At 39.2% G+C, this 27,792-nt stretch overlaps 2 protein-coding genes across 2 annotated transcripts in view; both read right to left on the bottom strand.

Annotated features, from left to right (window-relative positions):
* The window catches only part of rpl34 (ribosomal protein L34), a 216,838-nt gene extending 192,715 nt beyond the window's left edge, over window positions 1–24,123 (bottom strand). Inside the window, exons 1-4 of the mRNA XM_061709746.1 lie at window positions 23,973–24,123; window positions 23,768–23,867; window positions 20,558–20,661; window positions 18,683–18,777 (exon numbers count right to left, since the gene is read on the bottom strand). Of these exons, the coding sequence (XP_061565730.1) occupies window positions 18,693–18,777; window positions 20,558–20,661; window positions 23,768–23,867; window positions 23,973–24,037 (354 nt within the window). The 5' untranslated portion in view covers window positions 24,038–24,123 and the 3' untranslated portion in view covers window positions 18,683–18,692. The remainder of the gene's footprint in view (window positions 1–18,682; window positions 18,778–20,557; window positions 20,662–23,767; window positions 23,868–23,972) is intronic.
* Window positions 13,985–16,320, bottom strand: ostc (oligosaccharyltransferase complex subunit). The gene is made up of 4 exons (XM_061709745.1): window positions 16,120–16,320; window positions 15,134–15,227; window positions 14,849–15,046; window positions 13,985–14,582 (listed from the first exon to the last, which is right to left on the bottom strand). Exons 1-4 carry the CDS (start codon window positions 16,256–16,258, stop codon window positions 14,564–14,566), a joined length of 450 nt encoding a protein of 149 aa, XP_061565729.1. The 5' UTR covers window positions 16,259–16,320; the 3' UTR covers window positions 13,985–14,563.
* Window positions 24,124–27,792: the final 3,669 nt, after the last annotated feature.

Below are 27,792 nucleotides of genomic sequence, written 5' to 3' on the forward strand. Positions count from 1 at the left end.
ACATATAGTGTACACATCTTCAGTTTCCTATTTCACCATAGATCACACTTTGGGACGCCTTCTTTATATTTTAGCTTTATTTCCGCGTAGATAAGAGTGAGTTTGATGCTCCTTAACAAGTTTGGTCCGCGGATCAACATCAACCACCAGAGCCCTTGCTCCCGGTGAACCATAAATCAGCCTAGACTGATTTATGGTTCCGCGTCACACGAACGCAGAACCGACGGCGTAGGGTACGCGGCGACGCAAACCGTACCGCGACCCTACGCCGTCGGTTACCCCGTCGATTTAACGCAGAACCATAATTCAGGCTTCACTGCAGTCTGTCAGCGGTGAACACTGACACACCGGGTCGGAGCGGATTTGGTCATGATGTTTAAACTGTGTTTTGTGATTAATAAGCACGGTTTTTAATTATTTTGCGTTGGATAAATGTAGCAAATAAAATTGTTGGGACCATCCAGCTCCTCACCCATCAGATACGTGTTTCACGTGATCAGTTCAGGTAAAAACGGCAGTCAAATCAGCAAAAATGTCAGTTTGCCGGATGAAATATATTAATTCCTGAGAAAATAAGTTTGTTAGTGCACAGCTCTGCTCCTGTACGCATGTGAATGAGTGTACGTTTGTGTGTACATGAAAGTACAATGTACATTGAGGCTTCTTGCTTCAGGAATCCCGGTCTGTGATTGGACGCTGCCTCGGCGTCGCCGCTGCTCATTTGCCTAAAGTTCAGATTTTTCAACTTCAAATTGACGCGCTGCTCCTGCTACTCCCGACGCCTCCGCTGCCTCTGCTGCTCCCGCCACTTCTCGACGCGCGTTTTCATAGACTATGAATGACAGCCGGCTGCCTATGACGCCTGTGATGCTTTCAGTGTGAACGCAGGGTAAGTCTTCTTTAGACCATGCACCTCCATAACATCTAGTGCCATAAAGTCACATGCCGCTAAGGCTTCCTAGTGAGTTTTTAGTCCTCAGTAGAAGGAAATCGCTTTAAAAGTGGTCCCGGGATAAGGATCGAACACAAGCTCTGCAGTGGAAAGCCTCTTTGCATCCAGTTGAGCTACTGAAGAGTACTTTGATATGAGGTTTCAAAATAGTCTATCACAGGGCTCTTCAAGTCCGGTCCTCGAGGGATCAGGTAGGATGAGAGGGCAGGAGGGGTAGAGGGATCAGAAGGGTCCTGCATGGTTTAGGTGTTATCTTGCATCAACACACCTGATTCTAATCAATGGTCATCACTTGGGGTGTAACGATACATTAATCTCACGATACGGTACGATACACGATATTGAGGTCACGATAACGATACGATATTATAGCAATATTTTTTTAACAACCTTGCATGAGGAACATATGACTGGAAAAAATTGTATTTTATTTGAAAGACACAAAATACAAAACAATGCTGTACATTTGCCCTATTGTTACAGTTTGTAATGCTTTATAACTGTTTAAGTTTTAAAGAGAAAGCCAGTCCAACCATTTTCCACAAACTGAACTAAAAGTAAATGTCAGGTTTGCATTATGCATCTTCAGTTTCATACAATAAAAATATTTTGCCACAAACTGAATAGTTTCTCTCATGTATGATTTGACTTTTTTCTTTTCCAGAAATTTAACAACTAAAATTAAATAAATAAATAAAAGTAAATAATTACATACAATTTTACATCATAAAAAAGATTGATTCATGCTCACCTTATAAGTGTAAGAGGAGATTTATTTTTGTTAAGAATGTTATTTTGGTAATTCAGGGTTCATTATTTTATAAATATATTCTTTATATTCTGATGTAAATCAGGGACTATAATGACACTAGTCAGTTTATCGGTAGTGATTAGTCTGTTTTAGATTGGGCGGAGTGATACAGCACTAGCTGCTGTGTTGATATTCTAAAATCCTACACTGTTGAGGGACATTAAAGTACACTCCAACTCGGAAGAAGTTTTCCCGTGTTTATCCTACTCACGACCCGAAAAAGGTTTAATTTAATAAGGTAAGGCTTAACTCTACACCAGACTTAAAAGTTCAGAGCTCAAAACCTCGCTAGAGTCCCGTGATCGGGACCGCGAAAGGGTACTACTTTCTTCTGAGCGTAGTAAGATTTTGGTCCGCGCGTCGAGGCGCGGTCGCCACACGTGGTCGTATCGGTCGGATGCGCGTTACTAGTCAACACAATAGATTAATATTAATAATCCAATATCGCGATACACCTTGTCACCTCCACGACACGTTTCGTGGCGTTTTTGTATCGCGAAATCATCACACCAACTTGTCATCGAGGTCTACACAACTCTATTAGTGACAGTTTACAAACTGTTGAACTTGTCTTTGCTGCCGGTAAAACTATGACCACAAAATAACGTTTATGCATGTGCAATCAAAATGTATGACTCTGTTTCTGGAATTCACGCCTTTTGAAAAAAAAATGTGCTTCCATACCTGTGACCCAAATGAGAATAAGTATGTATGAATGGATACACATAAAGTTTGACATAAAGAGTCGTAGGTGGTGTGATCGGACTCGGTATTGAGTCCTTGACCTTCATTGGCCTGAATTAGGCCCTTCTTCTGCTTTGTCGATATCTGATAGTTCCTACTTTCTGCCATAACTTTTGAATGGTTTGATATAGAGAGTCGTGGCTGGTGTCATCCGCTAAATGTCCAGGCCTGAAGAATCTACATGCAAGTCATACAAGCTTCCACTGCAGCACGCCTGAACGTGCACAAGGGTGCGAGGGCCCGTTCATCGCTGCTTGCAGCTTTAATTACACATTGTATTCATTCATCCTATTTGTCCCTGAAATGTAGTAGTAGTAACATAGAAGAATACAAAGATACAGACAAATGGGCAGAGTGGGTGTTGAAACAAAAATCTCACTATGGAGGCAATGGTCAAAAACACCTTTTGAGGCGTATCCAGCAGTTCCTGAAAAGACAATAAAAAGACCTGGAATAGTTCACAGGCAGGAAATACGTAGAGGTTTGTCAGCAAGTTATATGAATTGTTACATGGTGAGGGTACTAGAGAATGACATTTGACTTTTGACCAACTTAAATCAATACAGTAGATGCTATGATTAAAACTTGAAAACTTATGGCCAAACAGTGACGTACAATGGAGGTTTTAAGAAAAGTGGAGACCAGCTGACATTACAAGAAGCATTGACAAAAAGAATCAAGACATCTTGTTTTGATTTCTTTGATGTGAACTTAGCTTTACTCCCTCTCACTTAAAATTAAAGTCAGATGCAGAAAAAATGTACTTGTTTTAATTTTTATTTAATAAATTTATTAAACTGGTGTCATTTTAATCAACATGAATTTCTGATTTAAGTGTCACATTCGTGATTATAATCTCAGAAAATGGTTTCTGCAAGGTAAAATTCTTCCCTCAAATTAAGTTCAATTTAATCCACATGTAAATAACAGTCAAAACTAATGCTGTAAATTCAGGAACACAATGACTGCTGTTAATGTCTTTATAGTACATTTAGAATTTAACAAATGATTCTCAAACAGTGACTACTTCAAAATGAGAAGAACTTGCCACAGCAAGACGGACTGGGTCAATATCAAGTTCCGAGGATCCACACTGCAACACCCAGTGCAGAAGGATGGAAGCAGCTGTGGAGTAATTGTTATCATGGTACAAATGTTAACCTATTGAAATCCATGTTTTCTGAAATTAGTTCAAGTCTCTTTTTTTCGGCAATTTCCTCTCCCCATAGCCGGAGTAAACACATTTGCAGTCATCCAATTAAAATGTGAACACAATAAAACCAATTTACATAAACTATGTTATATTTTTTAGATGGCAAAGGTATTCATGGAGGCATTCCCTTTGATGCAAACCTTGGAATTCGGGACAACCAAAAAAGAAATGGCCCAGGCACGCCACAGCTTCGCTGAACTAATTTTAGAAGCATCAGGTGCATGTCTGCTTTTTCATATCCAATCATATCCAAATCATAATCAGATACTGTTATACAAAACATTCACAATTTTTATTTCTATATCAGTGTTTGACACAGAGGAACATTGTGCCTTGTGTGCAACCACAAAAGCACCCAGCCCAGGGCCTCCCATCACTGACTGGGTAAGTTGATGTCTTAATATTTAATTGTGTGTTCAGGGATGTTGACAATATTATTTAAATATATTATTAGATTTTTTTTTGTTAGATTTCTGAGATTATTACATTTTTGTGTGCCAAATTTTTGAAAATGCAAAATACTAGAAATATTCATTACGGACTCTTGGGATTCCATTGCAACAATTTTTATGGGAACAGTTATTAAGGGAGACCTTTCCTGCACATTAAGTTGTTCCGAAGCCTAGATATACAGTAGGTAGATAATAACTTCAATGGTCAGATGTTTGACCACATTTACATGGTAACAATGTCTCATTTTTATTTTTACAGTGTGACACCCGTTGTCGGTGGTTCCATTGCCACTGCCTACAAATGGACACACAAGAGCTACAGGAGAAGAAGAAAAACCAATGGAAGTGCACTTTGTGCAAAAAGTGACGTTTTTCTGTCTACTAATAAATTCCACCCTGACGTGTGTGTGTGTGTTTATTTGGTGTGTGTGTTTATTTGGTGTGTGTGTTTATTTGGTGTGTATGTTTATTTGGTATGTATGTTTATTTGGTGTTTGTGTTTATTTAGTGTGTGTGTTTATTTGGTGTGTGTGTTTATTTGGTATGTGTGTTTATTTGGTATGTGTGTTTATTTGGTGTTTGTGTTTATTTGGTGTGTGTGTTTATTTGGTATGTATGTTTATTTGGTGTGTGTGTTTATTTGGTATGTGTGTTTATTTGGTATGTGTGTTTATTTGGTGTGTGTGTTTATTTGGTGTTTGTGTTTATTTGGTGTTTGTGTTTATTTGGTGTGTGTGTTTATTTGGTGTTTGTGTTTATTTGGTATGTGTGTTTATTTGGTATGTGTGTTTTGTAATGAAGGCCCTCTTCATTACTTGTTTATCTGTATTTTATAGTATTTATGGTGGTCAACAGTAAATTAAGACACAAACACAAAACATTTAATATTTTTATTGAAGTTGTTTGTTAATTTTGTTGTGTTTTTGTAGATTTTTGTTGCTGGGAGGAATTGAAGGCCAGCCTGTAAAACAGAGACAAACGTTTGGTTTGGATAGCTCAACACATGTGCTTATGTGATTGGTGTACCTGTGCCATGCTGTGTAGTTTACTCACCTCTGTTTCTCCTCTGCAGGGGTTCAGGCTAAAAGTGTCTGCAAGGGCTGAGCACCAATTTAAAGGCTCGGGAGAAACCAAGTCAGCAATTAGTGGAGGGGTGTTAGGCTCTTTGATTGACTCTTCAGCTTTTGTTTGATTGCTAATTGATTTGTGTAGTTTATCATTAACCTTAGTTAGAGTATTTGAGGTTTAGTTGTAATAATATTTTCATGTATTTGTGTTTTGGGGTATATATTTAAATGTATGGTGAGAGTGAGTTCTCCCTTTTGTTGTGGTCATTGTCAGTGGCAGGGTGTATATAAGGCTGCCAGTTTCCATCAATCCTGGTTGCTGCCAGAACCACGTGCTGCTGTGGGTCTGCAGCCCCTTTTGAGAGAATGTGTTTTTGGAGATGTGTCTTTTTGGTGAAATAAACACCGAGTTGGTATACACCTGACCTCTGCCTCAAGCCTCCTCTTGTATTCAGTCCAGCCGTTACCCGGCCATCCTAACAAGTGGTGTCAGAAGTGGGATCTGTATCGCAGTGAGGAGTTGAGAATGAAGAGAGGTAACAGGAAAAATGACCAACAAGAAGAACCAGATGAAGGCGCAAGTGCATCAGTTGACCAGGGGGCCACGGCAGCCAGCACCAAAGAAGGAAAGCTGGAAGAGCTGGCAGGGCTGGTCAAAAATCTCATTCAGTCTCAAGCAGCCAGAGACCAGCAGATGGACAAAGACCTCTCCCGTCAAGACCAAAGATGGAAGAGTATGCAGCATCAATTTCAGCAGATACAGACACAGGTGAATTTAATGAAAGAAGACCACGGACGTGAGCATGAGCAGCAGGAGGAGTATGAAGAGGAAGTTGATGACCCAGGTGAGGGGACAAGTCAAATAAATATCCTCAGACTCCAGAGGGAGCTACCAGTCCTCAGAGAGCCATCAGTCCTCAGAGAACCAAAGTTACTCCCACTGGCTCCAGATGATGATGTTGAACATTTTTTGACGACATTTGAGAGAATGGCCCAAGTCTGTCGATGGCCAAGAGATGAGTGGGCTGTTCGCCTGGTCCCTTTACTAACAGGCAAAGCACGTAGTGCCTATGTGCTTATGGACATTGCAGACTCTGAAGATTATGGTAAAGTGAAAGCAGCAATATTGGCAAAATATGAAATCACAGCAGAGACCTACAGGCAACGATTTCGGGCCATGAATATTCTGCAAGAAGAGACCCCACGTGAGCTGTATGTTCGCCTAAAAGACTTGTTTTCCAAGTGGGTCAAACCTGAAACTTCCACAGTGAAGGAGATATCTGAGACGATGATTCTTGAACAGTTCCTGAGGGTGGTGCATCCTGAACTTGAGGTTTGGATCCGTGAACATGACCCTCGTACTGCAGAGAAAGCAGCTGAGCTGGCTGAAGTCTTCACAGCAGCCAGGAGAGGGACCAGAAGCACAACCTTTGGCCGAGACAACAACTTTGCCCAAAGAAGTAAGTCCAGCGGGGGTGAGCGGGGCTATGGTCACTCAGGTCAGGCTCAGGGTAGAGGTTTTTCCAGTGGTAGACAGTTTACAGCAAGTAACACCAACAATTCAAACCCTGTTAAAGACACTACATTTAGATATCCCAAACAGGATGTACGATGTTACCTGTGTAATGGGGTGGGCCATACTCAGTACTCTTGTCCACTTACAAATCAGACTAAACCATCTCTCTTTTGTTCAGTTCCTAGGCCCACTACAAGTCAAGTAGTTGGAGCAGGAGCCCGTACAGCACCAGTCTTGGTGAATGGCCAAAAAGAAACAGCCCTTCTAGATACTGGAGGATTTCAGTCAGTGGTAATATCCAGTTTGGTGCCTAGGGACAAGTGGAGTGGGGATAAAATCTGCATAAGTTGTGTTCATGGGGATGAGCATGATTATCCAATGGCTGAGGTGTATCTAACAGTTGGAGGGCAGACTTTTCTTTTGCCAGTAGCTTTAGCTCCAAAGTTACCCTATGCTGTCATTCTTGGCAATGATGTCCCCACCCTACTGGATCTGGTGCAGCAGACAGACATCAAACCTATCACACTCAACTCAGTAACTGAGACAGTTCAGAGCCCAGCTGCAGGGACACTTAAACCTTGTATTATGGTGACCACCAGGGCTCAGAGTTCAGGACAAATACTCAGGGAGTTGCCATTTTTTGGGGTGGAGTTGGAAACGGGTCAAGTTAGACTTTCGAAGTCTAAAGCAGAGAGGAGAAGGGAAAAATTGAGGGGCACACCTAGGGAAGGAACAGGTGAGCTGGCTAAACCAAGCCACCCACTAGATTTAGACCTTCCACCCGATGTAGGCTCACTGCAGAAGACAGACCCTACTTTAAAGCCTTGGTTTGAGAAAGTGACAGAGGTTGAAGGAGTTAAGCGGGGTAACCCAGGTTGCCTGGATGAAGCTACTTTTGTAGTTAAAGGGGGGATTCTCTTTCAATGCAAGGGCAATGTTGAGGCTTTGGCGTTGCCACAGCAGTTCAGACACAGGGTTATGGATCTGGGGCATTCAATACCATGGGCAGGACATATGGCATTTCAAAAAACTTTGTGTAGGATTGCCAGTCGGTTTGTGTGGCCAGGAATCTATAGTGATGTTTCTCAGTTTTGTAGTTCCTGTGGGAAGTGTCAGCTGACTTCAGGAAAGAGGGTTGCACGGGCCCAGCTGCAACCATTGCCAATTATTGAGACACCTTTTGAGAGAATTGGCATGGATGTAGTGGGACCATTAGAGAGGAGTTCCTCTGGAAACAGGTACATCCTAGTGATATGTGATTATGCAACCCGCTATCCTGAAGCCTTCCCCCTAAGGTCAGTGAAAGCCAGAAATGTGGCTAATTGCCTTTTACAACTTTTCTCCAGGGTAGGCATACCTAAAGAGGTTCTGACAGACTGTGGGACAAATTTTATGTCTAAGTTGTTAAAGCAGGTCTATCAGCTGTTAGGAGTGAAGGGAATTAAGACCACCCCTTATCACCCCCAAACGGACGGACTAGTTGAAAGATACAACCAGACCCTAAAAAACATGCTGCGCAAGTTTGTTTCCCACACAGGAGCTGATTGGGACCAGTGGCTGCCTTATTTGCTCTTCGCCTACCGTGAGGTGCCACAGGCCTCGACAGGCTTCTCACCATTTGAACTGCTGTATGGACGCCAGGTGAGGGGGCCACTGGACCTCCTGAAAGACTATTGGGAAAGTCCTCCGTCAACAGGAGAGAACGTGGTAGCATATGTGGTCAAGATGAGAGAGAGGTTGGAGGAAATGTCAGCCCTGGCCCAGCAGTCCATGAGGACAGCTCAACAGAACCAAAAGAAGTGGTACGACCAAAAAGCTAGAGAGAGGGTCTTTGAACCGGGTCAACAGGTGCTTTTGCTGCTTCCTACCTCCGACAACAAGTTGCTGACCAAGTGGCATGGACCGTATGAAGTCATCAGACGGACCGGTAAGGTCACATATGAACTTTTTATGCCAGAGAGAGTCAAAAAATATCAGACATTTCATGTAAACTTGTTGAAGGAGTTCCAGGTTCGCCAGGAGCCAGTGCACCATCAGCTGTTTGTTCGAGCAGTTCAGGATGAGGAGGTGACGGAGAAGTTTTTTCCAGCCAGTACTGGGGAACCCAGCCCTGTAAACCTGACCCATCTGTCAGCCTCACAGCAGAAGGATGTTGTGCCTCTGCTTGACCCAGAGCTCTTCAAAGAGACGCCAGGTTTCACCTCCCTCGTCCAGCACAAGATTCGGCTCAAGAATGATGCTCCAGCACGGCAAAAGAGCTACAGGGTTCCTGAGCGGTTGGTGCCTGTGTTACAGAAAGAAATCAAATTGATGTTGAAACTGGGTATAATTGAGGTATCCAGCAGTGAATGGTGCAGCCCTGTTGTTTTGGTACCCAAGAAAGATGGCTCACTGAGATTTTGTATTGACTTTAGGTACCTAAATGCTGTATCTCGATTTGAGTCATATCCCATGCCCAGAATCGAAGACCTGGTGGAGAGAGTTGGAAGAGCCAAATACATCACAACACTTGACCTGAGTAAAGGCTATTGGCAGGTGGCACTGGCACCAGAAGCCCAGGAGTTGACGGCCTTTAAGACCCCCTTTGGTATGTACCAATTCAAAGTGATGCCATTTGGCCTCCAGGGGGCACCTGCCACGTTTCAGAGACTCATGAATCATGTTCTGAGAGATGTGTCAGAGTTTTCTGCTGCCTACTTAGATGACGTGGTTATCTTCAGCCAGTCCTGGGAAGAACATATGTGCCAGCTGCAACGGGTCTTGCAATGCATCAGAGCTGCAGGACTAACCATCAACCCACAGAAATGTGCTGTAGCCCAGAAAGAGGTTGAGTATCTGGGTTATGTCATCGGCTTCGGCAAAATCAAGCCTCAAGTGGGGAAGGTGGAGGCCATCCAGGCGTTCCCTGTCCCTACCACCAAAAGGAAGGTGAAGAGTTTCCTGGGCCTGGTCGGGTGGTACAGGAAGTTCATTCCTCACTTTGCAGAGCGTTCAGCAGTGCTGAACAACCTCACGAGAGCCTCAGAATCCAACAAAGTGCGTTGGACCGAGGAGTGTGACAGCGCTTTCAGCGAGCTCAAAGACTCAATCTTCACCCATTCAGTCCTGCACTGTCCTGACTTTGATAAGCCATTCACCCTGCAAACAGACGCCTCTGGAGTGGGCCTTGGTGGAGTGCTGCTGCAGGAAGTGGAGGGAGAGATGAAGCCAGTTGTGTTCCTGAGCCGCAAGCTTCTGGACAGGGAGACCAGATATTCAACCGTGGAGAAGGAGTGTTTGGCGATGAAGTGGGCCATTGATTCACTCAGGTACTACCTTCTAGGAAGACACTTCTATCTGGAGACTGACCATCGGGCCCTTCAGTGGTTGCACCGGATGAAAGACGCCAACATGCGTGTGGCTGGGTGGTACCTGGCCCTGCAACCATACAGCTTTACAGTCCGCTACAGATCTGGGAAAACCAACATGGTGGCTGACTGTCTGTCTCGGGTCCATGAAGTCTGAGGTACTGTACTCTTCCAGAAGAGGGGGGAGGAAATGTAATGAAGGCCCTCTTCATTACTTGTTTATCTGTATTTTATAGTATTTATGGTGGTCAACAGTAAATTAAGACACAAACACAAAACATTTAATATTTTTATTGAAGTTGTTTGTTAATTTTGTTGTGTTTTTGTAGATTTTTGTTGCTGGGAGGAATTGAAGGCCAGCCTGTAAAACAGAGACAAACGTTTGGTTTGGATAGCTCAACACATGTGCTTATGTGATTGGTGTACCTGTGCCATGCTGTGTAGTTTACTCACCTCTGTTTCTCCTCTGCAGGGGTTCAGGCTAAAAGTGTCTGCAAGGGCTGAGCACCAATTTAAAGGCTCGGGAGAAACCAAGTCAGCAATTAGTGGAGGGGTGTTAGGCTCTTTGATTGACTCTTCAGCTTTTGTTTGATTGCTAATTGATTTGTGTAGTTTATCATTAACCTTAGTTAGAGTATTTGAGGTTTAGTTGTAATAATATTTTCATGTATTTGTGTTTTGGGGTATATATTTAAATGTATGGTGAGAGTGAGTTCTCCCTTTTGTTGTGGTCATTGTCAGTGGCAGGGTGTATATAAGGCTGCCAGTTTCCATCAATCCTGGTTGCTGCCAGAACCACGTGCTGCTGTGGGTCTGCAGCCCCTTTTGAGAGAATGTGTTTTTGGAGATGTGTCTTTTTGGTGAAATAAACACCGAGTTGGTATACACCTGACCTCTGCCTCAAGCCTCCTCTTGTATTCAGTCCAGCCGTTACCCGGCCATCCTAACATGTTTATTTGGTATGTGTGTTTATTTGGTATGTATGTTTATTTGGTGTGTGTGTTTATTTGGTATGTGTGTTTATTTGGTATGTGTGTTTATTTGGTGTTTGTGTTTATTTGGTGTTTGTGTTTATTTGGTGTGTGTGTTTATTTGGTGTGTGTGTTTATTTTGTGTTTGTGTTTATTTGGTATGTGTGTTTATTTGGTGTTTGTGTTTATTTGGTGTTTGTGTTTATTTGGTGTGTGTGTTTATTTGTTGTTTGTTTAATGTGTTTTTCATGAAGAATTGTTCAAACGTAAACCGTGACCGGAATTCTGTTTTATTAATATAATAAATGACAGTTCAACCCAAAGCTACTGTGTCTTGTTTTAACCCTACCTATGTCAATAATAGAAACATTGAGCAAAAACAATTACATAACTTTTTTCTAACAAAATGTTTGTGTGGTTCATAGTCTGCCCCAATTCATAGACACAGTCACAACATTAGAGCGCGTGGCTTATTATTGATATTATTATTGATACTATTTGAAGAATGATGAGTTCATATTCAATATCTTATATATTCTATAAAACTAAATTAGCAACTCCACATTTAAGTTGCTTTTCTGACAGAATGCGTTCCCCTTGTTTAAAATGGGTTAATATATCATTGTAGATATCTGAAATGTTCTTTTTGACTAGGAAGAATTGAATTACAGATATCTGCAACACATATCCAGTCTAGCTATTAAATGTTAAAACGGCTTGCCATACAAGTTTGCTGGTCTACTCAGAAACAGTACTAAGTACATCTATAACTGGACTGGGGGGGATGGTGTAGGTTTAGGTTTATTAGGCAAGAACTGCGTGTGAGGATTGGATGAGGCTTTCTGATGTGTGAAACAATTGTGTTGAATGTTTCTTTCATGGTCACAACAGTGTCACCTGCTGGTAAGGTCAAAGGTCCGCATAATGAAGTTCACTCATTTTGGGGTGATTTCTCTCCATATTTCCATAATATGCACAAAAAATGAGACACACACATATGAAGGGATTAATGTGATGTAAGGTCAAAGGTCAGCATTCTGTAAATGGAGTTTATCATAGGGGTCATTTCAAAATAATTTTTCTCCACATTTCTACAGTAAAATGTTACCAAAATTATACCAGATGTAGAGTAAGACGTCCGGAACAATATGCAAAAAAAAAAATGAGGAACACACCTATGAAGGAATTAATGTGAGATGAGGTCAAAGGTCAGTATTCTGTAAATGGAGTTTATTATAGAGGTCATTTCAAAATGATTTTTCTCCAAATTTCTACAGTAAGATGTTACCAAAATTGTACAAGAGGTAGAGTGAGACGTCAGGAACAATATGCAAAAAAATGAGGAACACACCTATGAAGGAATTAATATGAGATGAGGTCAAAGGTCAGTATTCTGTAAATGGAGTTTATCATAGGGGTCATTTCAAAAGGATTTTTCTCCAAATTTCTACAGTAAAATGTTACCAAAATAGTACCAGAGGTAGAGTGAGACATCAGGAACAATATGCAAATAAAGATGAGGAACACACATATGAAGGAATTGATGTGAGGTAAGATCAAATGTCAGCATTCTGTAAATGGCTTTTATTATAGGGGTCATTTTAAACAGATTTTTCTCCACATTACTACAGTAAAATGGCACTGAAAGGTGATTTTTCTCCCCTTTACGGCAGTGAAATATAACTAAGAAGTTGCTCATATTGGAGGTGATTTTTCTCCACATTTCTCCAGTAAAAGCACGTAGGCTTTATGTATCTTTTAGGACCTTCACTTTGCTCGAGAACCGTGCCTACCGTATTTACTCTAGTGCGTGCCCAACGAAAAACAAACAGCGGCTCACTTTACCACTATCTCGCAAACAGCGGCTCACTTTACCGCAGTGAGAATGAGGTTAGAGAATGGGATGATGAAGACATGGCTCAGAGGCTGAATTTCTAGTTTATTTAGCAAAAACAATCAAAAGCTTGTTTTTAAGACATTCAAGGCCTGTTTAAAATAGGTATTAAATGCCATAATAGGTCCCCTTTAAGTACAATTTAATCAGTAACATTTACTATTCATTAGACTTTTCTGAGGTGGAGGGGGGTGTTGGAGGCTTGTTTAGTTAGATGACTTTGGGACTAATTCATATTCATGTCAATCCTTTAAAAGAACTCGAGTCAATCCTCAAATAGTGTAGAAATAGCGGTAGTACAACTACCACACATATTTGATCTCAGCTAATTGATGAAAACATTTAAAGTGAGTCCACACATAAGACACCACTGCCTTTGTGCCTGCAGTTGGCTACAATCTCATATGGAAACTAAGCAGTTGAACCAGGATGGTGCTTATGTTCTACAACTCACGCAAAATGACAAAATAAATAGTTTTTTTTTTGTCTTGGTCTCAGTCTCTGTCTTGAGCTGAACTAGTATTGGTTTTGACTTGGTCTGTCTTGGTCTCGGTTTAGGCGGTCTTGACTAAAAGTCTACCATACGGTATAAAACTCTAACAGTACCGATGGTTAAATCATGCAACCAACTATGTATGTGCATGTATATTAACATTGATGTATAAATATTTTCCTCAATATTAGTTAAAACATAAATCATTTTACGTATGCACTATACATCCTATTATTAGTATATATTATAAAATTAAAAAGTGTATGTATGAAGATACACTGCAGACACAGCAGTGATTGTTAGCAGCAAGTCTTTTTCTTATGTTATATTCTTCTGTACACATATATTAGCATATTTGTGTCAATGTGGATGCAAGTGCACGCATCCATGTTCATATTTGTATGCATGAATTCACGCAAAGATATATAGAGTATATGTCAATTTCATGAATATTTATCCGAAAAGATAAAAAAAAAACAATAAAAATAAGTCTCAACACAAATGACAAGTAGCAACTGCAAGGATGTGTGAAAGGAGGATTTTATTTGACTTGTACAAAAATGCAACCGTGGCAGGTTCAAGGCTGTTTTCAGTTATTGCAGTACAAAAAACTGACAAACATTATTCAAACATCCAACTCAATTATTCACAGAATACTAATTCAGGTTCCAAATTAGTAGTTCCATCCTATCAATACTCAGTAACTTCCTTTCCCTTTTCCTACACATTTCACCCCACTATTTGCACTTCTGGGTGCTCATAAACAAGCAGACACAACAACTATCAGACGTTAATAACAATGCGTAAGGCAAAGTTGAGAGGGAAGCAACTCTTCTGGATTTAACAAAGTCTGTCCATAACCCTCAGTTGTATCAATTAGAGAAAAAGGGCAAAGGAAGTCACAAAACATTAAAAAGATGTAACAAGTGTGACTGTTTGAACAACATCTAGTCTTGTTTCTTCAGCAAGGGCATTGCTTTCAGTGCTTAATGATTTCTGAATCAATAGAGTCAATTCTATCCATGACCCAAATCCAACTGCATGTATGATGCTAACAAATTGAAAATTTTCCATTGGACTGGTGAACGGTGTTGCTGCGATCCTTAACCCATGAGGTATCCTCTGGAAAGACGAAAAGAAAACAATCAAGGCAAGGGAGATAACAATACAATCATTAAGGCAAGGCAAGTTTATTTATATAGCACAATTCAACACAAGGTAATTCAAAGTGCTTTACATCAACATTAAAGGCGGCAAGACATAATTAGACAGTAAATAACAAATAAAATGAAATAAAATCATTAAAACAAATTGAAGAAGACATTTTAATGCAAATGAGTGACCTAGGTGAGACAGTTTGAAAAAGAAATGTGGACGGTTAGACTTACGGCAGCTTCATGCGCATGAAGACTCTGGCCATGAAGAAGCTGAGGAGAACACTGACAAATCCAATGAAAAGCAGCAGGAATCGGTTGAGTTTGGGAATGTTTGGTGCATTGGAGCGGTCCAGGATTATAAAGCCCAAGCCTCCCATCGTGAAGAGGAAACTGGAGGCTAGACCTTCCATGATGTACTGCCCATTTACCCTGGAAAAACAGAATATCTGCATTATCTGCAACTCTTTCCCCCCTTTTAACTTTTCATTTAGACAAACGCTTGCAGAAATGCCATACCTGTATGCCAAAAACGCAACTGGCCGCTGATGTCCATGTTCATCAGTCATGGAACCCACACTTGGAGGTTCTACAATAACATCATAGATGATGCCTGCAGAGAGGATGGGGGGAGAGTAATCATTGAATCACAACAATACAATATATCCAAACCCTCTTTTAAAAAAATAAGGCACATTCATGACTAAATCTGCAAGTGCCAAATAGTGAATACAATTGAAACAGAGGATAAGCTTTAGGAAAAGACTACCGATTACATGGATACAAGATGAACTAAACGTTTCTGAGTAACAGGACCTCCACAAATACTAATATATTCAGGACTGTCTCAGAAAATTAGAATATTGTGATAAAGTTCTTTATTTTCTGTAATGCAATTAAAAAAACAAAAATGTCATACATTCTGGATTCATTACAAATCAACTGAAATATTGCAAGCCTTTTATTATTTTAATATTGCTGATTATGGTTTACAGTTTAAGATTAAGATTTCCAGAATATTCTAATTTTTTGAGATAGGATATTTGAGTTTTCTTAAGCTGTAAGCCATGATCAGCAATATTAAAATAATAAAAGGCTTGCAATATTTCAGTTGATTTGTAATGAATCCAGAATGTATGACATTTTTGTTTTTTGTAATTGCACTACAGAAAATCACAATATTCTAATTCTCTGAGACAGTCCTGTATGTATGTATGTATGTATATATATATATATATATATATATATATATATATATATATATATATATATACACATATATAGAAGACAACAAAGACTACAGCCCATGTCTGCTTTATTCAGCTAACAAGTTAGCCCCCTCTTTGCATTTGCTGCAGAAATCTAAAGCAATGTTTAGTCTACATTAAACCTGGAGATAAGAACAGCACTTAAATGAGCATTTCTTTGAAATTGGTACCCCGAAAAAGAAACATTTAGCAAAGAAAGGGCAGCAGTTTAGCCTGAACATTAGCAGCTCCATTTACCTCCTGTGATGAGAAAGTAGGACACGATCACCACCGCGTACACGGTCATCGCCGACGGCATGTGCAGCCATGAGGGCTTCTTCAGCTTCACATTGGGACATTCGAGCAGAACAAACGGAACACCGAATAAAGCCTCCATGTTGCAGGAAAATATATCCAATTTCAGCTCTACAGCTATGCAGGCAGCTCATCCGGGCGACTCTGCACCCTCTGCACGCAGTGTTGACGTGTCCCGGAAGTGGGGTTGTTTTTTTTTTTTAACAGCCATATTATAGAATATTTTATCCAGTGGTTAATTAAGTGTGATGACTCCAAAGTTTAACAAAAAGAGTAAAAATGATCTTCCTTTTCTTTTTTTGATAAAGTAGTTTATCCCTAATCCGGACCTAATGGCCCAGTGACGTCATACGTGCGTGGGGGACGTAGTTCAAGGGGTGGGGCCAGATTTATGCACTGCATAAAAAACATTACAAAGAAAGGTTGAAAGGTTATTTATTAATGTGTCATACACCCAGAGGTGGGTAGAGGAGCCAAAAATTGTACTCAAGTAAAAGTACTGTTACTTCAGAATAATATGACTCAAGTAGAAGTAAAAAGTAGTCATCCAAATAATTACTTAAGTAAAAGTAACAAAGTACTTAAAAAACTACTCAAGTACTGAGTAACTGTTGAGTAACGTCTGATTTATTTTTTTTAACACAACCATTCAGACAAAAGTACAAAATAATCATCTTCAGGCAAATTAAATCAATATAATAATAAAATAAATCAAAATTAATAAAAAATAAAAAATAGCTTAAATTAAAATAATCTTAAAGTAAATTCAAGTACTTTAATAAATAATAAAATAAATAAAATGATAGCAGAATAAAAAATTAAATTAAGCACAAGTAGCAGAAAATTTCCAGCCTTTGTACTTTTCTTTTTTAACCAGGCAGAACTAGAACAAGCCCATGAACTCATAGAAACTCTGTGTGTGTTTGAGTCTGTGTAAATGTGACAAAAAATGCAAAAACCAACATTTTTCCCAAAGAAACACTCAGTGATGTCATGAGATTGACGCGTACACGGATAAAAGGTATTTAGTGGAGTAGGAGTAACAGTTTCTTCTTCACAAATCTACTCAAGTAAAAGTAAAAAGTATAGTGATTCAAAACTACTCCTAAAAGTACATTTCCCAAAACTTACTCAAGTAAATGTAACGGAGTAAATGTAACTCGTTACTACCCACCTCTGCTGTGCATACACCTCTAAGGTGCCCAGCCTTAGAGGGCTTACAAGACACAGATACACTACGCCAGGAAACAAACATCAGCTGCGTACAAACAAAAACACACACAAAATTATAAATTCCACTTATACATTACAGATCCTTTCTCAGTTTCCATATAATTTGTCCCTTCTCTGTTTCCAGGCTCCCCTTATAAAAGGTAGCTATAGAGAAAACCTCCTCCCTGAAAAACCATTCCAACTTAGCATCATCCTCAGTCCAAAACAACTCAGGTTTCAAATCTTGCATTTTCTGAAATAAAAGCTGCCTGGCTTCATCATATAATGGACAAAAAAAAAAAAAAATGAAGTTCATCCTCAACAGCATTTAAATCACAAACACTACATAATCTTTCCTCTTCAGGAACAGAGTTATACCTACCCGTTTCTATGGCCAGAGGGAGAATCCCAGTTCGCAATTGAGCACATAATGATCTTTACATCTCTTCATATTATAAAATCTGTTCGGTAAAACCTATAGGGTAATCATCTACTTATTGGCGGTGAATAATTATTTCAGTTGCCACTGACAATTTGACATTTTGCTGTCAACAGCTTATAAAATACATAAGTATTTCATCAACATCTTCACAAAACGGTTTTGAGGAATATTACAAATAGGATATACATTTAAAAGTATTTGCTCCCTTACACACAGCTGCTTTCTGGAAACGTTTCAGACTAATATTACCTTAGATTTTTCCATTTCAATTATTAAAAAGGGGAAAAAAGGCTATACAAAACCAAACAAGATTTGTGGGAAAATAATGTGGTGCTGAGAAAAAAGGTGTACTTTCTGGATGGTCAGCCCCATTACACTTGGCATAAAACCCACAGCATTTCAGAAAGTCTATCAATCCAATCTAAACACACAAATCAAAAAAACTGCTTTTTAAATTCCTTACTTGTACCAAGTCATTGATTTATCTCAATTTAGGTTACCGATAACATAACGGTATCCATTTTTGTTAACACTGAACAATACACTGATCTTCTGAAGTTCATCGCCACAGGCCTTTACTTGTATATCATTTATATGAATCACTCTTGATTCAAACAAGTCCCCAGTTGAAACAAGTTACATGTGTGATATTACTAAGGATACTAGTTCTATCTAAAAAACCTCTTAATAGATAGTGACACTCATTTGCAATTCATAATTGCAAATTAAGTTTGGCATGAAGTAAAAATATTTAAAAATTTCATTTGAGTCGGCATATATTCAAACATCAAATATTTCATGGGATCACAAATAACACAAGAAAAAACTGATTTATAAATTGTTTATTGTGCCAATACAGATTTTACTTCAACTTCTGACTCTGTGCCTGTGCTTTGAGCACCTTGACCACGATCTTCTGCTCCTCAATCAAGAATGCACGCTTGATCCTGTGAATGAAAAGCAAAAAGAAGCTTTAGACCAAGCATTATATATTAAAAACTTGTTCTTTTCTCTTGCAATATTTCCAGTAAGGCTGCAACTAACTATAATCATCAACTATTGAAACGACTGGTCGACTAATCAGATCATGAATCTCATAATTATCAAAGGGCTCTTATTTAGCTCTCAGCTTTTCAATTTTGCACATAATGTTTAAATGATGTGCAAAAAAAAAAAAAAAAAAAACGAGATGGACACTTCATTCAAAAATACATCTTTTAATGAAGTCACTGAATGCTACTACGCATTAGCAATTCTCAGCAGAGATAAGAAGGAAGAGTCTTCACTCTGTTGGAATTGTTTTTGCTGAAAAAAAATTCATTGGCAACTATTTTTGTCAATGCCAACAAATCGTTGCACCCGTAATTTCTAGTCTTATGGCCAATTAACACTCAACTTTCATACATCTGTCTATTCTAATTATTAGACGCTTGAATATCGGTGTTCTATAACATTTACGTAAAAGTGGGCCTCCCATTTTACTCCAATGGCCTTTACATTACTGACCCAAGCTAGAGAAAAATCCTGCCAACATGTCCTTATATACACAAAACCTGCACTCCAGAAACAAAGTGATACTCGACGCTGTCTGTGTGTCATGTTAATTTCATATACGGTGTAAAAAAAACCCCAAAAAAACAATGGTGAGGAGATGCTGTCAACTTTCTTCCTAGTGTTGTCCTTTTAACAGGATAAGGATGTGTACACGTATATACGCATGAGGCAAGTGGACGAAATAGAGACTGTGTGAAGTGTCCTGATGTGTGGAGGAGTTGACCGGGAAGGTTTGAACAGTAACTATACAGATTAAGGTGCATGTTCAGAATCAGTACAGTAAATAAGTGTTGCGGCTCCTCTGGCTGGAAGTGTCTGGGTCTTCCTCTCAAGCTGCCCTTATAGTTGTGAGGGGGTTTTAGGTACGAGTGCTGCTCGTCTCTGTGCTTACAACAATGGTCGGAACATGCACAAAGTGATCAGAAACTTCTCCCTCAGTTTCACAGTGGTGGGATGGCCCTTTAACACACAATTGGTCTCTCCCTTTTTAGGCCATTTTGTCTGGCTCAGAAGGTGGGAAAAAAGGTGACCAGATTTTACGCCTTTCCAGTAAGCGGTTCTCACATAAAGGCACCCTGACCAGCAAAAGGAGGAAACATTTTCCTCAAAGAAACACTGGTATGTGAGGGTCTATAGCGTCTGTTACTGTGCCTCATACTGGTTTTCGTCATTTGTATATGTGCAGTTTAGAAACTCATCCACCAGGGGGAAGTTATGAGTCAATCACCAATATTAAATAGACTGCATGATGAGGCTCTTGCTGTTAATTTAAGCAACAACCCTTTCTTAGCTTTGGTTGTGTGATGTTTACATTACTTCACACAGATAGAAGAATTGATTCTCCATGTCTTTCTATTCTAAAACCCACCAACTTCTGTTAGATTTTCAAAGATTTATGTTGTCTATACCATGTCTATATTCGTTATTAACAGAGTATTATTGGGTGTAAAATGTGTGTAGACATCTACACTAAACAAGGAACAAATTTGGCTAATAAAGATTCCATGAGACCAGTATGTTTCAATCTCATCTCAAGTTCTATATCAATTAAATAAGTGCAAATAGTATATTACATTTCAGTTAATGCATTTCCCTTGAGCTGACATATGTGCACTTTCAACCGGCATCAAAATCATCTATGAGTCAAGAGGTAACAGGAAAGTTCTCTCCTACCTGTCACGCACACACTTGGCGCACATGGATCCTCCGTAGGCTCTGCTGACGTGCTTCTTGGTCTTGGAGAGCCTCATCAGAACCTGAGGTCTGACGGCGCGGATCTGTAACACAAATAGCAATTATAAGAACGTGCCAGGCATCACCAGAGAATTGCTGGCTGAGAAAAGGCCTCAACCACATGGTCACCAAGCAGTGAAACATTAGGAAGACATACCTTCACTACTATAATGGTGTATTGGATGATTGAATTAGGTTTCCACTATGACCATAAAATGGTCAAATATCAAACATTTTACCCTCATCTGCTGAAAAACATGATTCAATGCATTAATGTTGAAATACATGCAGATAAATGTCCACAAGACTTCCTGATCTATATCATGCAACTACACTATTCCGTTTGGACTAGACACGTTTGCATTTCTTATTGTGGACAGCCCAACTGCTTCCTCAAAGATGTAATGGCAGGTTCATTAGCAATAGAGCTATGATTTATTTTCTGAATATTTGGCATTAACAAAACTCAAATATAACAAACAGGTCTAGAGTAATACTGAGTGCACCTTCACAAACTCTCACTTGTACTGCAAAAGGCAACAAGATGCAGGCTCCTCAGAGTCAAAGTGCAACAAAATCATACAGTCTGGTGAACAGTGTGAGCACTTGAAGCTGATGTTAAAAGTGTAATTTGAGGCTCAAATCAAGACCCAAGCTCAGTCTGATGTTTATATTACAAACAATATTTTTTTCCTCTGGTTTTGCACATCAAGAGAATAGCCTCAGCTTTCCAACTACCAAATGAACAAAGCTGTTTGTACTTTTCATGTTAATGTACAGACGTTTTCGTTATAATGGTAATAATAATTTTTCTCATCTGATTCTTTCTTTCCCAGCATAATAACGTGTGCTGTGGTACAGACTGAGATATGATGTAACAACTTCAGCCTATATCTACCACATATAGTGTAATGATATATTTGGCAGACAAAAGGGTGAATTACAGAACAGCCTTTACTTTTCCAATACAAACATGTGGCTTCAAACAGATGTAATGGTGTTTGGGGTTTTTGTTGTTTTTTTTTTATTTTAGGCCCACTGCAAATAGTGTAAGAATGTGGGTTTAGCATCCTATGTCATTAGATGGATCTGGACAATAAAATGAGTTGCTTGGTTACCTGAATATTACAATTTTGTTTTCTTGGCCACAAGAAAGACTTAACACCAGCCACAACCATATAGTGCATTCACATAGAACATATGGAGTACACATCACACATACTGGCTGTGATAACTAGCAGGATGGTCAGTATCCTCTTTGGGTGTGGAGATGATTTTAGTAAGAATTAAAAAAAATGTTATCTAATGATTTATAGAACAGTTTTCCACTTCACTTTTGTCCATCTCAAATGAAGTCCGGTCTGGTGTTACCAATAACCTTTTCAATTATCCTAATTCAATTTTATTTGTGTAGCATCCATTACAACAGAAGTTGTCTCTAGGATCTTTCCAGAGACCCAGAACATGACCCCCGAGCAATTATTATATAAAACATAAACAATGGCAGGTAAAAACTCCCCTGGTGGGAGAAAAACCTTAAGCAAGGCAAGGAAAAACTCCACTTTAAGGGGAAATGGACACAAAATAAATATATTTCAAAGGTTGATGTTGCGACACATTGACAGACAAAGCCAAAAATGATCTGTAGGGGTCATCTGTAGGGTCACTAGATACAAACAACATCTATTTTTCTTTAAGAGGGAAGAAACCTTGAGCAGGACCTGGCTCATAAGGGAGGGGGGGTTAGTTAAAACATTTCCCATCAAATGTTTATCTTTATCATAACATTTTTTCTCACCCCTTGCTTGAAATGTATACAGGCATAAATGTAAATTCAAGAGCTTATCAAAAATGTATTGTTTCAACTGATCAGCACTAGGGCTGAAACGATTCCTTGAATAATTCGAGTAATCCGATTACAAAAAATGATCGAGGAATCGTTTAATTTTGCAGATCAAAGCAGATATTTCGCCCGGACTACATTTAGTGCGGCACAACGCGCTGACGCTGCGCACGTAAAGTTAGAAGAAAGAGGCGGCGGATATGTTTGGTTTTTGTAACATGCCATGCTCAGGCAATGAGTCTGCAATGGCCCAGACGGGAGACACCTGTAGCTCAGTGCTTTACTTTTATTTTTAATCCACTCTATATTCTTCTGGTCCGTTCTCCTATATGTTCCCCCTCTAACCCGGTACATACATAGGTTTCTCTAAACATCTGTTCCCGCTACAGTTTTAACTAAAAGAAAATGTGCTCCAATACAGCAGGTCTCATAATTTTATTTTGAACACTGCCAAAACTCAAAATCGTATACTTTAACTTAAAATTTGCTTGACACAAATGAAAGTTCAATTGAAACACGTGGGAACAACACCTAACCTTTTAAGTGATGTGTGTTATTAGGAGTAATGGCTTTTTTAAGTTAGAAATAAGAAAACTTCTTGGTAAGATCCTTAGTTTTTTGAGTGAAGGCAGTGAGAGAACAAATTGTAATGTTCAAACAAATCCTGTTTCTGATTTGTATTTTTCTTTATAATTTATTTATTGTTCTGACAGCTCAGGTCCCTTTTAAACAAATACCTCTTTTGTGCACTTTATTTTTATATATTTGGCAGATGTAAAGCATACATGTGTATGTTTTCTGTGTTAGTCCATTTAGTTGTTTTTTTTTATCAATACTTTAAAAGCTCAGGGATGTTCAAGGAGCAACCTGTTTGTGAACTTTCTGAAGATTATCTGCACTGGGAATTTGCACTGTCAGTTCTGTTTTCAAATAAATGGTTGGAATTTAATGCTTTGTTTTTTTTTTTATCCGATTCATCAATTAATCGAAAAAATAATCGACAGATTACTCGATTATTAAAATAATCGTTAGTTGCAGCCCTACACTAGATACAAACATCTATTTTTCTTTAGGAGGGAAGAAACCTTGAGCAGGACCTGGCTCATAAGAGTTAAAACATTTCCCATCAAATGTTTATCTTTACCATAAGAACATTTTCTCTTACCCCTAGCTTGAAATGTATACAGGCATAAATGTAAATTCAAGAGCTTATCAAAAATGTATTGTTTCACCTGATCAGCACCCTCATCCATCCCCAACCTTTATCTGAATTTAAGAACAAACATTGAGCACAGATGTGTACTTACTCCCCGCAGTCTTCCTGGGCAGATGCCGCATGCAGACTTGGGGGCTTTGCCGACCTTCTTGGTGTACAGGTACACGATCCGGTTGCCAGGGGTCCGGGACCTGCGGGACGACACGGGCCGAGTTTTAACCACGCAGAGAGTCAAGATGCTGCCACATTCAAGAGGTATTAAACTAGGAATATAAGCAGCCATGCGGCTCACTCACAGTCTGGTCCTGTTGGAGGCGGTGTTGTAGGACAACCTACGGCGGTAAGTCAGGCGCTGCACCATGTTGAAGCTGCAGGGAGACACACAGTATTACCCCTCACTCTGGTGTCTGTCAACATTCCCATGAACACACAAGTAACTGTTTGCTTATGCGACACTCATTTATCTTTAAGGACCGTTTTCGTAGCTGTTTTTCACCAACTTCTGTGTATGTTAAGGTTCATGGCGGCCTCGTCATGACACTGAAGAGACAGCTTAATATCGTCTCCCTGAGCCCACTAACATATACAATTACACCATCGTTACATACACAGAGTTGATATGAGTGATATCACTTCTCAAAATAAAGCATAATAGGTCCTAAAACACAGGATTGCACCGGATTACATGTTGTACATATTCGAGAGGAAAACAGTAGGCGCCATACCTGATTTCGCCGTAACCGGAAGAGGAAGGAGTCAGGCGGAAGTTGAAACTTAAAGCTCCCCCTGACCTCTCGAGGTTTCTGCCCCCTGCACGTAATACGGGGTGTTGCAGCCACGCAATCTTTTGGATTTACACTGATAAGTCCGTATAAAGTTAGAATCTCGGTAAAAACAATATTTTTATGAACAATCTTACATCCAGTATATTCACTATAATATACTGTACTTGATCATTCAGATTCAGACGACTTTATTAATCTCTTTGGGAGATTCCCTCGGGGAAATTGATAAGGTTGATTGATAAGGTGCAGTGCCATAAATAGAATTATATGAATAGAAAAGAAATGAATTTTATGAAATATATTTTATGAAATATATATATATATATATATATATATATATATATATATATATATATATATATATATATATATATATATATATATATATATATATATATATATATATATATATATAATAAATAAAATATTGTGTATATTATACACAAAGTTATTGCACAGTCTGGTTTGTTGTTGGTTGACTGACCCCCCCAACAGTCCCTCTGTTCTTCAGATGTTCTATCTAATAGATAATTTATAGGTGTTGTTGTAAGTATGAAGGGCATAGAAAATAGTTGAAGAAAGTTGTAAGGCAAAGAAAAGGCCCCTTGAGTTTAAGATTTACTTTATTTTTTAAATCAACCAGAAAGAGATTATGTTAAAATCTTCTTCCTTTGTTGCTCACATTCAGTCTGCTGTCCTCATTTTAATTTACACAAATTCCAGTAAGCATAACAACTTACTGTTGTTGCAACAAGGAATAGTAAGACAAACTTTTTTCTTTTTGAAATACAGTACATGCTGAAGGACATAGTGAAGGAAGCACTGACACTCCTGTCCTTAACCCCTCAGAGAATTTGACACACTTTCATCAAGGCCACTCAGGTTCGTCTGGATCATTTCTCTCGTTAGAAACATTTAAGAAAGAGCCGATATTTGACTGCAGGTTAAGTGTTTGATTACAAAGTGGTTGCAAACATTTATTTTCCACTTTTGGCCAGCAGATGGAGAGCTTGGCATTCTTTTCTAAGAGAAACACAAGGCTCTCAGAAGTGTGTTGATATGTGAGATATAATTTATTAGGATCATCAAAGTTCACATTTGAATGTCAAACTTAGTCAGATTTTGCTTGACTTAAAGACTAATCACCACAACGGTTATTGGAAGAGCATGTGAAATTCATGGGAGAGAGCTGACACATTTAGGATTGCAGTCTCAATAATATGTGAGAAAAGAAAACTAAGCTATATGTAAAAAAAATGTGTCTTTAATCTTTTTACACTGAGTTACCCAGATAGTCATTTTTTTCCCCAAAAATATGTTGCGTGATTGTTTAAGAAGCATGAATATACACAAATACAACTCAAATGCTCTTTTACCCTCTTTGTTTTTTTTTATTTGCAAACTTTTTAATAGCTTTTGACCTCTGAAAGTAGAAGCATCCATTACATGATCTGTTAAGAGAATGATTTGATTAAATCCAGATGTGAGGTGACCAGGGATTAACCCATTCATCATGAGAATCAACTCCTTTTATAAAAAAGAAAAGCGCCAAGGAGATTTGGGTTGACTGCAAAGGACGCTTAGATTCACTCACAAACAAACGTGCCAAAATAATTAGTAACATCTGCATGCAGTTTTAATTCCCATAAGTAATTATTCTAAAAGGCTAGATCTTAAATTAAGATGTTAATCCAAGAGTATAACAACATAGACAACCATGATGGTTGCGCAATTTGGAAAGCCTTTAGGTTCAACATCTTGAGGGCGCCCCTGACACCCCGTTCAGTCCCTCACCGTTAGTCCTGGCTTGTCCAAGATGAACCATCTCACCTAAAGTGCCCCCTTGATTACGCAACCCTCTCCGCCCCGTCCCCCTGTCCCTGTCCACATCTCCTTGGGCCTTCTGCGTAATCTGCCGAGATTTAAACCTGCTGCTCCGGTTTAATAAATCCACTGCGATTAAAACAGGATTACAGCTCTGCTTTTGCCTTCCCAATGTCATCATCGCATGAAACATTTTTTTCTTTTTTCTTAAAAAAAAAAAAACAAAAAAAACTTTTTGTGTTTTTTTTCTCTTGTTTTGGTTTTTGCACCAACTCACTCACTCGCCCCTCGTCCATGTCTTAACCAGACAGACATGGATTCATTTCTACTTCCTGCCCCTGCCTCCACTGAAAACTCATCCCCACTGCCCAGCAGGCCAGCCCATCTGTGGCCCGTTTTCAACATTAGGATTAACCTCATAATGCAACGCATAGCCTATATCAATGATATATGCCTTCACTGATATCAATAAATGTATGCCGTAGTATCAGGCTGCTTGCCTCAAACCTTAACCCACCACACACAATCAACCACGGTGCTTTGTTGTAACAGTCAAATATTTATGGATGTAACACTATGAAATATTAAACACCAAGTGCAGCTGTTGAAGGTCATAGGGACACGCCACACAAGCTGTCCCGTCTGCTTTTTGTTGTGCAAAATGAGGGACAGAGAGAATAAAATCAATGTGCCTGTTGGTCCAGTTTGCCCTTCCATACCATCATCCAGTAGTGGTTGTATACTGTAAGGTCATCAAACACTGATTACATTTTATCATTCAGCAAACCTCATGGCCCCAAGACAAAAACCTAATTAAAATAAGGTATTATATTTAAATAACCAATATAGCTCAGCAGACAGCTTGTCTTTCTGTTTGTCAGCTCTAAAAAATGTGAGTGAGCGCACTGTACAGTTCTAATGACGTGTGAATGAGGGTTGGTTTCAGATACAGTGCAGACTGTTGTGACTATAACAATGAAACACTTTGCAGGAAACCACTTGTAATTTGCCTGAAATTGGACATGGAAACAAGTGCTGCACGCACAATCTTGTGTCATATCGTCAAGAATCAAAAGAACTGCTTCCATTTAAAAGCTTAAAGTTACACCAAGCAGATGTTTCAGTGCAGCAAGGCTATACTGTAAGTATGGCAGGGTTACAGGGTTACATCTCTGAAACCCACTCATATTAATGGCTTGTCTCACGCCATGATAGCTCATCACTCAGTCAAGCAAAGGGCATGTGCAGTGCATATATTGGCAAGATTGCAGCTGTTATGACAAAGTTGTGTAGTCAAGAGACAGGGGGAATCCATACATGCACCAACTATCTTTTTTTTTGGCTCACAGAACCGGCTGCGGCTTCTTTGTATTTTTCTCTCTTCTTTGCTAGCAACATAAACACTACATGCAAATTCCAGCATCCAACCAGCCAATAACAAAGTGATAAAGTTAATACGGTAAAAATGTGACCTACTTTGCCCTGTTTTTGGTTTGGTTAGCTATTC

This window comes from Cololabis saira, chromosome 20 (assembly GCF_033807715.1).
Source record: "Cololabis saira isolate AMF1-May2022 chromosome 20, fColSai1.1, whole genome shotgun sequence".
NCBI classification, from domain to species: Eukaryota; Metazoa; Chordata; class Actinopteri; order Beloniformes; family Belonidae; genus Cololabis; species Cololabis saira.

Bases quoted from the DNA above. Each gene is read 5' to 3' on its own strand.
- ostc (XM_061709745.1), bottom strand. From the start codon at position 16,258: ATGGAGGCTTTATTCGGTGTTCCGTTTGTTCTGCTCGAATGTCCCAAT. The intron at 15,228-16,119 runs GTAAATGGAGCT...TCCTCTCTGCAG, and splicing joins CTACTTTCTCATCACAGGAG to GCATCATCTATGATGTTATT. The intron at 15,047-15,133 runs GTATGGCATTTC...CTGTTTTTCCAG, and splicing joins GTTGCGTTTTTGGCATACAG to GGTAAATGGGCAGTACATCA.